The 13668-nt window shown below is 39.7% G+C and overlaps 1 protein-coding gene across 2 annotated transcripts in view; it reads right to left on the reverse strand.

Moving 5' to 3' along the window:
* Positions 1-5583: 5583 nt before the first annotated feature.
* The window catches only part of ptch1 (patched 1), a 62970-nt gene continuing 54885 nt past the window's right edge, over positions 5584-13668 (reverse strand). Inside the window, exons 21-24 of one of the 2 annotated variants that reach the window (XM_007548183.2) lie at positions 11963-12062; positions 11023-11382; positions 10382-10946; positions 5584-9200 (exon numbers count right to left, since the gene is read on the reverse strand). In XM_007548183.2, the coding sequence (XP_007548245.1) occupies positions 10383-10946; positions 11023-11382; positions 11963-12062 (1024 nt within the window). In that variant the 3' untranslated portion in view covers positions 5584-9200; position 10382. Of the gene's footprint in view, positions 9201-10381; positions 10947-11022; positions 11383-11962; positions 12063-12472; positions 12509-13668 lie in introns of those variants that run through there. The other variant, XM_016669536.1, reaches the window with a different exon arrangement.

Below are 13668 nucleotides of genomic sequence, written 5' to 3' on the forward strand. Positions count from 1 at the left end.
GACTTTGAGAAAATTGTAAATTTGCTCAACAATCTCAGTCACACATGAAAATATTTAGTTGTGGGTTTCTTTCTATCTCCCTTATTCCCGGACTGACTCTCCCCCCTACATGGTGTTTAGAATGACACATCTGTTTCCATACAATGTTGCATGTTTCCTGGCAAAGACAAACAGCACAGTTTAAACAAGGAAGAAGGTGGTGGGGTGCTCATCTGGTTCAGTGTGTGAGTGCCCACCAGGACTACATTAAACAAAAGGAAGAAAGCGTGACACCATCCAACCTCAGTTTGTCTTCCTCAGTGTAAATGGACGTACATCATGCTAACATCTCACATGTGCGCGGAGCACATTCGCACCCGTAGCAGTAACGAAGAGAAAGGGAATGGAACAAGATGGATAAAGGCAAAGGCAGATGGAAGCAGAACAGAAGTAAAGGAGTGCAGAAAGCTGAGGGCAGGATAAATGTTTCCAGTGTAAATGGATGAGGGGGAGATTGTGACATTGGCTTGGCACCACTCTGGAGTGCTCGTCTGTAATGCAAAAAGAAAATGCAAAGGGGGCTGGGTGGGTTTTCTACCTCAACAGAATAAATGATGCGAAGGGAAATGGGAGTAAACAACATCAGTCATTATAATTATTCTCATACGGCTACTCCCTGCACAAACCGGCACCCACCCACCAACCCTTCTCGTTTTACCCCTCTTCCTCCTCCATTTTTCCATTCGTCTTAACTCTCAGTCTTTTCTCTGGTCGTTCCCTATGGCTAGGTTACACCTTATGCTTAATTACCTACAACTCGTTGGCTATTTCTATACGTCCCTTCTTAATCTCTGGCTGTTTGAAAATCAAAGTGTTCTATCTCTGAGCAGAGTGGTTAGGTCCAGCCTAATTAAACATTTCCACATTTTGTGTCATGAGTTGTTTCAAGTGGGAGACTAACTCAAAGAATCACATTATTATGAAGATGGATGAAAACATTTAAAAGAAAATAATCTGAGAAGTGAGGTGTGGTTGATTGACAAGCCAAACAAGGAGAACTTTCATCAATGAAGCAGTCATGAAGCCTCAAGGATCTCCAGAAGAGTCACAGAGCTCTATAGGTGGATTAATTCATTGGCCCAACAGTTGAAAGTAGCAAGTGGAAAGCAATTGTTAAAAGAAAACAGTGAGACATCTCCTTTAAAGCTTTCCAAAAGCCTCCTAGAGGACACAGCAAAAGTGAAAGAAGGAGTTCTGGTCAGATGATCATGATGTCTTTGAGTTTGTCAGGACATAGATGTATAAAGCTGAAGAAAAGTTTTGCTTCTTATTCTTTTTTCCTTCTATTTCATGGCGTATTTACGGACTATTTTACGTTGGTCTATCTCATAAAATCAAAATGAAATACATAGAAGTTTTGTGGCTGTATTTTGTGAGAATGTAGAAAAATGCAAGCCGAATACTTCTGCAAGGCACTGTTTGGAAAGAAACAACCAACAAAATTCTTTAATTTATTATACAGCTGGATTTATGTCTTTCATTTTCCCAGATGAAGGCAGTGAGAATAATCCAACTGTTGGCTCTGCAGCTGATTGTCTCGCATACTTGATGATTCTGAATGCTGTGCAGTGCGCAGTGAATCATGTCGGTTCTTTCTTAAAGTTGGAAGTGCTTCCCTTGGTCTCCCAGATCTGAATGGTGCTTTGCTTCCAAAGTTTTGTCCTATTCATCAAACAGTTCCTGGAAAGCTCAAATGGTGTATTCAAAAACTGTGTTTAGCAAATACTTCATAACCGTTTACAGAGTTATTGAGGAAAAATAAGGTTTCTGAACCAACAATTCTACCAACTGTGAGTAGGTAAAAACATGTTCACTTAAACTAGATGAGGATCACCTTTGTAAAACAGCACTGATAGTGCAGCAGCATAATTGTGTGGGAGATTTGAACGTTGTCAGTGAATGCTGTTAATGCAGGATTTAAAAAGCTAGAAAAAACACACAAAGACTACCTGAATCTCTGAACCAAAGTAAGATTTCTTGCTTTCATGCAATAAAACTGATTCTGAGAATGCAATACATTCTACAGCATCTTTCAAATTGAATGAATTTCACAATAAAGATTTTGCAAAGACAGTCAAATTTAAAGGCTTCTTTAAATTCATGTGACCCAAACCACTACAGGAGATTGTACCTCCCCGCAGCCATCACCACCTACAAAAGTAGTTTACCTGCACCTTTGGGATCAATAAAGTATTTTTGAATTTGAATTTCATTCAATTTAATTTATTTACACTGGATTTAATTTAGTAATTTCACACTAAAGAAAGCTGCATACTAAATACATGCCATGTTTTTCCAGATTTTTTTCGTTTGTAAAAACAGTTGAAATAATGCATCCTTTTCATTCCATTTCATGGTAATGATCTGCCTTATGTTTGTGCAGCACATTAAGTCACATTAATATGTGAAAAACAAAAAAACAAAAAACAAATTCAACACCTTTTCAAGGAACTGTGTGTTGCATAGAAATTACTTTTGGACGTGACAAGGTGAAACAAATATAGAAGATGTTAATTACTTAAATCATATTGAAAACACTTCAGGTTGGAAATATTTTAGAATATTTTTAGAATGATACTTTTCCGTTCCTCGCTCATTTTTCTTCATCGATGAGCAATCTTTCCTCTTCAAAATTTTTAAATGGGTGTTGACTTTTCTAAGAACCAACTTAGGGCAGCAAGACATGATGTTTTGGTTCATCAAAGATAGGTTACAGAAGACTGAACAATCCTTCTACAGCTATTTGAGTTGAAGTAATCAAAACTATCCTAAAGGAGGGAAGCTTAATCTCATCTAATGCCAAAAAATATGAAAAAAAAAATGTCTCTCCATTCTTACAGTGTAGGTAATATCAGGATGTAAATATTTGATTTTCTCTGTCTATTTCTGTGTAGAATATAAAATCTGTAAACCCTCTGGCAGCTGCAATACACAGTTTTTGACCTTAGTGCAGTCAAATTCTGCAACTTAAGGTCGAACGCTTACAAAGCTCCCATGGCTTTGACGTCAATCATGCTAAAAGTACTTGTTCTGAAGTTTGTTGTCGCCCACAGACGAGCAGGCACAGACACAAAAGCAGGTTCATGGTTGAATGCTTTTCAAGGTGTCTCTAAGGCCCCCAAAGGCAAAACCCCTATTAGTTTGGATCTGGAGTCATATCAACACACCATGTGATGTTTCCTGCAGATTTATTCTTAAACTCCCCTGTTCATAAAGAATGTGCAAACCAGGCCCTGGATTTGGCAGGAGCGATCGCGCATGCATGTGTGTGTCCCGTGCAGTCATGTCAACAGAGCAATCATTCATGTGGAGCAAAGTATACACTTGGAGGGCTTAGCTCTGCCGGCATGTGATGATGGACAAGCCTTTCAGGGAATAAGTGAGCGATGGAGAGAAGGAGGGGTTGGGAGGTGGGGGATGGATAGATGGAAAAGAGGGAGCTAAACACAAAAACCAGGAAATCCCTTTCTGTAATTGCATTTACAAATGTAGGTTGCAGATAAGAAAGCAAAAAAAAAAAAAAGTTACATAAAGAAAGATAAGCTTAGCTGAATATCTACTCTGTTGTCAAGGCGAGCTGGGCAGAAAGCCATGGCTAACACTCCACTAGTCCAGAAGGGAATAAACTTCCTAATTGCCGCCACTTTTATGCTTCCCCCATCTTTCCAACCCCCTTTCTGTCGGCTTTAAGGACAGGTACCGGAAACACTTATTCATTAACAACCTTGAGCTTGTTAGCCTCAGTGAAGCACTCTTCAGAGTGGGAGGGGAGTTTAAGAGTGTGTGTATGAGTGTGCAGATGTGTTTGTGAGGAAACAAGAGGTAAGGGGGGGTTAAAGGGTAAGGCAGGGCCATTTAGAGGGGGGTGTCTTGGTTTGGTGACCTGGGGTCCTCGAACAGATGAGGGGAGTTCTGGTGAAAGAAATCTTAACAACATTGCAACTCAATGAACCATGTCCCTTAGAAGCAAGCTTTGGGTGGGCACATTCATTTTTAGGATGTCTTGCACTTTTAGAAAAGTATGTGTTCTGGTAAAGCATTACTACTCTGTTAAAGCACTTTCACATTTTGTCCAGTCTTTTTGTTAAAAGCACCAACTTCAAAATGTCGAGATTTTATGTAGCAGACCAACACAAAATTAGCTGCCAAGCAAAACACTACATGATCACATCAGCCTGAAGTCACTATTGCAATGGAAAATCATGGAGGTGGCGTCATCATGCTGTGGGGAGGTTTTCTTCTGCAGACGCAAGGAAGTTAGGAAGTTGGCCAAAGTAAATGGAATGCAATTAAATACAGGAAAATTCCTGAAGAAAACCTATTAGAGATTGCAGGAAAAACTTGGGGCTGTGGTTGAGGTTCGCCTTCAAACAGGACAACCCTCAGCATACACCCAGACAGACAAGGGAGTGGTTCAGTCAAAGTCCAGACCTAAATCCAACTGAGAAGCTGTGGAAAGACTAGAGCACTGATGTCTCTGCAGGCTCTCAGCCCCATCTTACTGAGCTTAAGCTATTTTGCAGGAAGATGATGGGTAAACAATTCCACCTCTAAAGCTGGTAGAGGTATATCCTGAAAGACCTGCAGCTGTAATTGCAACAAAAGGTGGCTCTACAAAGTACTGACTTATGAGGCTGACAACAAATTCATGGCACATGAAGCATTTTAGCATCCACTTTACAAACATGCACTACTTTAAGTTGGTATATCTAAATCCCAATGAAATACAATAGAGTTTGTGATATGGTACCAACATGACAAAATATGAGAAACTTCAGAGATTAGGAATACTTTGGAAAGGCTCTATAGATACTAGGGGTGGAGGAAGCAGCATGTAAACATCCTTCTGGTCTGTATTATTCACAGCTGTCTGTATTTGTATCCTGACTGCTGCATGACAAACTCCGCATTAGTCTTCTACCTTAGCTCTGTGCTCTCATGAAACCACAGCATAAAAAAGTCAAGTCTTGTTAGAGAAGATCAAAACATGATGCACAACATCCGAGCGCTGAGGTCTGCAAACATGTGCGGTCGTTTCCAAGACAGCAAGCAGAATTTGGTGCTTTTATTGGCTTTAAAAGATAATTACATGCCTACTGCCTTCCTCTTACAGCTGATCCAGGGTCAGCAATTTTCCCCATGCAAGCAAGTTTCAAAATCTATTGCATATTTTTTGTCTTGATCGTGACACTTTGTTGAAATTCAGCTAAGGCTTCCTTCCCAAAACCTCTTCTTTGCCACCCATGCAGCTGACAAAGCCCTCCTTGCTCCACCATCAGCGCAGTGAGCTCAGGACCACATGCCCTTTTTCATTACTCTGAACAGGCCAGCTGTATTGTAACTACAACCAATTTCCTTGCAGTCTATAAAGCTGTCAATCAAAATCATACAGAACAGGGAGTGGAGGAGGGAGCTGCAGGGGTGGAGCTGGGTGGGCTTTGAGGGAGGGCTGTGGGGGCAGGAGACCAGATGTCAAGAAAGAGGATAGAGGTAGTAAGCAGGGGTCAGAAGGGGGTGTTCATGAAGCAACATTAAGACCAAAGCTTTCTTTTTAAATTTCCATTTATTAAAGTTATGAACAAAAGAGACAAATAAGTTATATTTTCATTTGTTAGAATTCTATCAGTGTTTGAACATTAATATTTAGAGAGCTAGTACAAAATTCCTACTTTCATGGCTAGCTTCTGATAAACCCATAGAAACAGCTGTCTCTCTCCAAGGATCGGAACATAATACTGAAGGGGAGGCGGCCATGTTGTCTCACACAACAGTTAGCAATGAAAGTGTGCACCTTAAGGCTTTTTCTCTCTTTTTTTTCTTTCTTTCTTATGGTATATCATTACATATAAACTCTTTAGAAATATACTTCTGTCAAATACCTTGACAACTACTATGTACACTACAAAAATAAATTTTCATATAAATAAATTATATGGCATACATTTATCTTTGTAACTGAAAACAGCATAAATCCACGCCAACAGTGACCAAAAAAAAAAAAGAATGGCAGTCTGAAAAAGTCTGATTTTTTTCCTTTTAAAATCCTCTAAGAGCTATGATGAGACCTGTTGTGTACAAAACAAAACGTTATATACTCTTCTCTTCCTATTTAACATTAGTAAGCACTTTATACAGATCAACTCCATTAATGTAAAAAACATTACTGTAATAGTGTTTTTTTCAATAGACATAAAATCCCTGCATTTTGTTATCCACTGGCATTTTAACAATAAAAATCGACATATTTTTATATTACAAAAATATAAATATAGAAATTTAACAAAGTACAAACAGAAAAATGAATAAAATAGTTGCCAGCTATGATTCTCTCCGCTGCTGCCAATGTGACAAATGGGAGGAAAAACAAAACAAAACAAAAAAAAAACCAACTAAAACAACAAAGAAAGTAACCCATTTCAGGCAAGCAGCTGATGTACAGTGGCTCTCAAATAGTACACACCCCATTAAAATGCCTATTTTTTGTGATGTAAAAAAGTGAGACTCTAATAAATCCTTTCAAAATGGTTTCCTTATTTAAAATTGCATAATATATTTGCAAGGGAACAAAAATTTTATTTAAATAAAAAAATATGAAAAATACAAAGCTGCACCGACTTGTTTGTAAAAATGTGAACATTCTTAAACTAATACTTTCTTAAAGCCGGTTTTAATTCAGTTTTAGCATTTAGTTTGTTTTCACATCTCACTTCCCTTAAATTACAGTGAATCTATTTACACAAAGTTACATTTTAGAGGTCCTTGAAGGATTGCCTGTTCATTTGCCAACTTTAACGAAAGCCACAGTTTGCACAGGGGAGGTTAGAAAATTCAAATGTTCTCAACATTAAAAGGTATCACTCAGGGGAAGGCTATAAACAATTCCCACAGCATTAAATATGCACCAGAGCACACTACAGCAAAAAGCTGTATAAAATATGGCACAGCTGGGAATTTACAATAACTGCTCATTTCTCCAAAACTAATGAAAAGATGAGAGTGAAATTTTCTTTTTTTTTCTTTTTCTTTTATTGAGTCCACGCACATATTTGAATCAGTGACAGAATGATTTTATTTTATTATATAAGAGAAAAATTAAAGCACTGGAATTGCCTCATTATAGTTCAGAACTAAATCTGACAGAAAATCTGTGGGATCATCTGAAGGGGGAGAAATTTTCTGCTTATTGTGATAAATTTGGGGAACTTTTGTCAAGCAGAATGTACCACAATTGCCAGGTTGAGATGTGGGGACGGTTACAGACTCCTGCCAATGAAGACTAAGTACTAAAAATGAAGTATTGGTTTATACAACCAGGTTATTGGAGTGCCGTTTCCCTACATACAGATTAAATTCTTTATTAGCTGAAATGTCACATTGAATGAGGAAAAGGTTTTGAAACATTTATTATGACCAATATTTTTACATCAACAAACCAGATATTTTAACAGGGGTGTGTAGGGTTTTGAGAACCACAACAGCTCAGTGAACAGGAGAAAAAAAAAAACTATGAATGTTCGAGAATGAGTCGGAGTGTAAGAAAAGGTTGTTGTGGAAGGAGACCAAAGGGGCCCAAGAAGTGTACAGGTACGGCTGCTGGCACTGACACCAGCAGGCATAAACCGGCCATATCTGGTGAAGGTGGGGTACAAAAAAAAAAAACTGACCCGACTCTTCCTCTTCCACCTTCCACCCCCATAAGGCTCAGGCTTGTGCAATTTAGCAGCTGAGTGGAGACGTCCAATTAGTGTCATGGCCTTATGTTGTGGATTTTTAAGAGCTGAGGTCAGTGGGGACAGCTGTGGCCAAACTATGACCAGTTGTCTTTATTGTCATGAAATAAAGGGGGGCCTCAGATCCAGGCAGAGGACAGGAGTTGTGAAGAAAACCACTACACACACAAACACACACAGCAAAATATGAGGCCTTATTGGTCTTAGCCCTTCGAAGGCTGCATGGTCTAGCTTATTGGATGGACAGAAAGAGCTACTTCAAGCGAGATATATTCCTGTGAATGAAAAGCAGTCAAGTGCCATTTTGAGTCGGGTCATACAGTATTATAGTTTGAGCTTTAGCTTATCCACAAGACAAAGCCACTTTATAAGGTGCAGAGGTAGCACCTTGTTGTTTTGGCCCTGTTCCAGAATCAGTAACGTGAAGGTCCCTGTAAAAAGGTAAGAGTTAATTTCTGAGGTGGGTTCTGAGGCTGCTCAGAACCTGTTTGAGCCTGCTAGGGTTGTTTAACATCACAAAACCTCTTACAGTAAAATACAACCAGCCTAACAGACAGTGATACAAAGCTGAGTGCAGAAACAGGTTTCAAGGCCGTAACTAAAATAAAAATAAGGCAAAAAAAAAAAAAATCTTAAAATGTCTTCATACCAACTCATTTTAAATAGCACGCATAGCGTGTCGAGTTAAAACAGTAATTCTTTCATATCTACCACAGGTTTGTGATAAAAAATTAATAGTTTTACAAGCGTACCTTTATACAATAATAAAAACACACACAAACAGATATACCATAGCTTTGTTGGATGATTCTAACAGTTTCCCTCATGTTTTAAATGAGTGTAAATGTTAGTCTGAACTGAGGATGCATCTGGCAAAAGGAGCTGTTTCACATTACACAACCTGACACACACACACGCACGCATACACATACACACATTCATATACCTTGACAGATCACTGGTTCTGTTTGAAGAGAGATTTGCATAGTGTTAAAAATGTACATTAGTATAAAAAAAATAAAGTTCTGAGCAGCAACTGTGAATGCTGACAGGCATGTTTGTCCTACATTGAGCTTCCTATTGGCACAGATCCACAGAGAAGTGAACAGTAATCAAAATACACACTGCATTCATGCACACATACACACCTACAACATATACAGCCCCAGTCTATTAACAAGTAGGAGTTGTACAGCTCCTCAAAAAATTATACCTATTTGTTTATATTTACATATGTATACATCTTTTAAATATAGATAGAAATATCTAAAACAAGAGTCCACTGTGTTACAGTAACATTGAGCACCATTATGGCAACACTGGCAAGCTTTTACGCTACATGGGGTCAGAGGTGGGGTTGTGCCAAGCTGGTCAACTGCTTAGCAAGACAGGGGAGTCCATCTTTGGCCATAGTGCTTCTCTTCTCCGGATCTGGAAAAAAAACAGTATATACATTAAGATGAATGGTCAGACGTTTTACATTCAGGCACTAAGTAAGTAATTTTATTGTTAGAGATGCACAGAGAGACAGGCTGGTGACTGTAATCAAGATGATTTTCATCTAGATCAGTTTCCAGCTGGTGATCGGCTGCTCAAAAACAAAAAAATTAGACCTTTTTTAGAATCAGTAATTTGAATCCCATATTAAAAACCCCTCTAAAACTATAACAAACAATTTCAACAGAAAAGATCTTTTTTTTTTTATTAAAAGTGCTTTTTGTGCTGAGTTTTAAATAAGAAAAAGCTCTAAAGAATTAATGTTAAAATGTGTTAATGGCCATGTTTCAGAGGTAATTAGTAAAAGTTTGATCTTAGAACAAGGAGATGTTTTCATTTGTACGGTATTTTATCAACATGCACCCTATCTATAGGTTAATCTTTTCTAAATTTAAAGCTCCACAGATTTGCATTGTTTTTGAACTCCCACTGTTGTATACTGGTTCACTCTATATTGTTTAGCACTTGTAAACCTTTTAAACTATTATTTTGAATTTTGATAAATGTGTGTGTTCTTTTTAAATTTTAAGTCTTGCTCTTAAAAGATAAAAAGTTCTGAGTAATAGTTTTTTTTATTCCTTAGTTTTTAAAAAATGGAGCCTTTTAAGCCTTTACCAGGGACTGAATCAGAAAGTTAACATTCACCTAAAGGGCCAATGAACAAATTGTATTTCAGAATCTTGCCCAGTAAGTACTTTAATTTGATGATTTGATGCATGCATTATACCTTTAAATCTTCTTCCTTCAGGAACAACTTCCACACTTAATAATTTTCTTGTTAGTTCAACTTAGTAGCACTAAGTCATGGAATTAAACTGATTCTGGTGACTTGTTGATTTCTCTGTGCCAACGCACAGAGAAATCAACACAAATCTGACTCCAACACCACATTGCACAGGTTTCAGAACGTCCTCCTCCCCACCTCTTCGCCTCACCTCCCACCCAAAAAAAAAAGACAAAAAACATCCAGCTTTTCTTTTATAATAATAATAGGGCTATTATTGCATAAAACAATAATAGCCAGTATTATTGCTTTATGCATTGTCTGTGGTTAAGCCAGTTATGTGTATGAAACAAATCTACCTATGAATCTGCTAAAGGAACCAAACTCTCACCTCAGCTAGCCTGTTGGCCATGGTTCCTGTCAGCTGCCTCTAATTCCAAATCCTGAAGCTCCACAGATTCCACCTTAGCCTCCCTACCCCCTGTGTGGGTGTACAAAGGCACGTGGGGGTCTTGGAAAGCCGATTCTGACTCCTCTGGCCCCGATGGGCAGTAACTGTCTGTTCCCGTGTATTCTGGGAAGGAGGAAGCTGGACCTTGGGCGGAGAATGGCACAGGGTGAACGGCTACAGTGACCGAGGCCGATGCCGTTACTGTGGTGATGGGCTGACAAAAAGGAGCGTTGTTGGTGTGTTGGTGCGGGAGGTGGTGATGATGCTGTTGGTGATGATGAGGCTGCGAGTTGTGGGAAGAGTGGCCGCTGTGGCCTGCTGAGTGTTCTCTGTAGCTGCGAGAGCTGTGATGGCCCCCAGCCTCGGTTGCAGTTTCAAAAGCGTCCATGCGCGGTTGGGCCGGGGGCGAGGCCTGCCAGTGCTGCTGGCCCCTGGGGTCCCTGCTGCAGTTTCGCTGAGTATTGCCATGCTGGATACCAGAATCACAACCCTGAGAGGGAACAAACTGTAGAGAACCACAATAAGACACTCATTTAAATATGACACATGCAAAGAAAAATCCATCTGTGATAGTTCCCTACCGAAGACACAGTATAGGCTGGGGGGTCAGGCTGCTGTCTCGGTGAACGCCGTTGCCCTGACCCCGCTCTTCTTTCCTCCTCTGGCTGGGCCACTCTGCCCCTGCTGGTCCGGAAGTGGTGGTGCTGCTCCTCTGGTTGAGTTTGTCCTCTGTGAGGGTAAAGGTTGTAGTTCTGCACCTCTTGGCTTATTCCAGACACTGTGGCATTAGAGCTGTACTCCGAGTCTGACGAGTCTGTGGCTGTACCAGAGTTCGTGACGGGTCCAGAGGTTTGGCGTGGACGGACCGAGAAATGGACCACTCGAGGAGGGGCCTCTGGGCAGGGGGTGGGTAGCCGACTTCGGCCATCAGTGGGTGAAACCTGACCAATGAGAGAAAGGCAATCAATTTTTGGACACCTGTAAGTCACTTTCTATTGACAAAATCACAACTGTAATGTTCAATAAAGATTCTACTCTCAAGATCTCAGCGCAATGTTTTCACAATATTTCTCATAAATATTAAGTTTGTTCTGCAATGCATCATCCAATCAATGCTTGCATTTAACTTCATCTGGTAAGGTTAAAATTGTGATGTATGGTAATCTATCAGCATAACCTCCAACTAAGGAGGAGAATACAAACAAATTGGCTGAAAGCACTCAATCACATTAGAAAAAAAAGCCCTTGACACTTCAGAATACAGGAACCGACTAAACAACAAAATTAAAATTGTCATGGTAATCGGATGTTGGCATGATATTGGAACAATTTAATGTTTTGGTATGCTAAGGACTAAGTAACTGACTTAGTGACGAAGTGGCCGCTCCTCTCGAAACTGCCACTCAATATTCTTCCCTGGAGTGAATTAAATTATATCCCTATTTTCTATTAATAAAAACACAATTGCCCTGGTTGATTAAGACTGCATTCAGGTTGAGGTTTCAGTTTTTTAAATTGTACCTCTGGATAAGGTCCAAAGTATGACAATAATACTGGGAGAAGGACCAATCCATTCAGCACTCCAAGAACTGTCAGGATGGCTAACACTGCAAAGAAATACCTGCAATAAAAAAAAAAACAAATATACGAAAAGGATTAAAAAGAGTAAATAAAACTGTCAACATATTGTAAATGCTGAAAAACAGCATTTACTATTTATTTGGCTGTTTAAAACATTTTCTAAAAATACAGTAAAACAAACAAGGAGCAAAGTGGATGACACTGCCAAAAAGCATGGGCATAGGGTTGCTAAGACTAACAAAGACAGACATGAGGAAACAAAGAAAATACCCCCAAAGACCACAGATGTTTACACGTGGAGAGAAATGCGCAGGTTCATTCACCACACATGCCCAAAATAATACTTCCACACTGACACCAGCCACTCCCCAAACAAAACACACATATACAAACCCCCCACAGATAGCTGATGCGTGCACTGTGGTTCTGAGGAGCAGAACAGAAAGGTACCTTGTGTGTGTCTAAGTCCTGCCAAAGAGGGTTAGTCTTAAAGAAGCCACAGAAATAAAAGAAAGGGGAAGCATAATTAGCAAGAGCTGGTTAATTCAAAGGCACAGGAATAAAAGGGGGGGAAAAAAGAAGAGGGGGAGGTGGGGCTATTGGGGTGAGGGCACTCTCTCTTGGGTGTGCAGTGTATAAGCAAACATGGGGAAAACAAAGCAGAGTGGAATGCGAACGGAGGGGGTAAAGGAGGTTGAAGAGGGAGGACATTGGGGTATAAAGTGAGGGGGGGTACAAAAGGACAGGGGCCTCTCTTTCCTCTCTGGTTTAAAAAAGAGAGAGGGGCAAACAAATGAAGTGAAGGGTATAGAATTTAAACAATTTAGTCTAGGGACGAAAAGAAGGAAAGCCCGAGAGCACCACCCTTCCCTGGCCTCTCTCCTCCCTCAATCTTTTTTATTTTTCTCTCCATCTTCTTCACTCCCTTCCTTCCAGCTAAGCTCCTGTGAAATTCCCGGCCACTGCACAGTCCCCTCCACCTAATTAAATCTGTATGTATCAGGTAAGACTCCACACTCTCTGCTCTGAATCTCGCCCTCGCTCAAATCAAGTCACCTACATGAGAAAGAGCTCTCCTTGCCACCAGCCATGTGAAGGGACACTGTCAGGACACCCATATACACAGCAGCTAGCCTATCTGTGCAATTTGTGACTTTTGAGTGAGGCTGGATCACTTGAGGTTCTGACTTGTTTGTGCGCTATACAGATGATACTGTAGTGTTCTGCTACAGTAGTCTTTGTAGGTTAGACGGGGCTGCCGACTATTAAGTGAAGTCCTGCATTTAGTTAATCAGGACTATTTCAATAAAATTTGCATTGCATAGCTATCCAGTTAGGATATTTGCTCTACATTTATAGGGTTATATTTTGGATATATTTTAATCAATGGAGAAAGGAGCACTTGATGGCTGTTCATGTTTTTCATGTCTTGGCTGTATGCACTGCGTTGCCTTTTGTTATAAAAGTAAGGTTACACATTTTTCATGTAGAAATCCCATACTTTTTCTGACTCCTTTTTCCAGATTTCTCAGTCATTTCAAATTATAAGAAACAAACATTCACTGTGAATTTAAGGTACATATTTACATATGGCACCATCAAAAAAAATTGTAAGGGAGGAAGGAAGGAGAGACAGACTTAAGGAC

Source organism: Poecilia formosa, unplaced genomic scaffold (genome assembly GCF_000485575.1).
Source record: "Poecilia formosa unplaced genomic scaffold, Poecilia_formosa-5.1.2 Scaffold25, whole genome shotgun sequence".
In the NCBI taxonomy this organism is placed as follows: Eukaryota; Metazoa; Chordata; class Actinopteri; order Cyprinodontiformes; family Poeciliidae; genus Poecilia; species Poecilia formosa.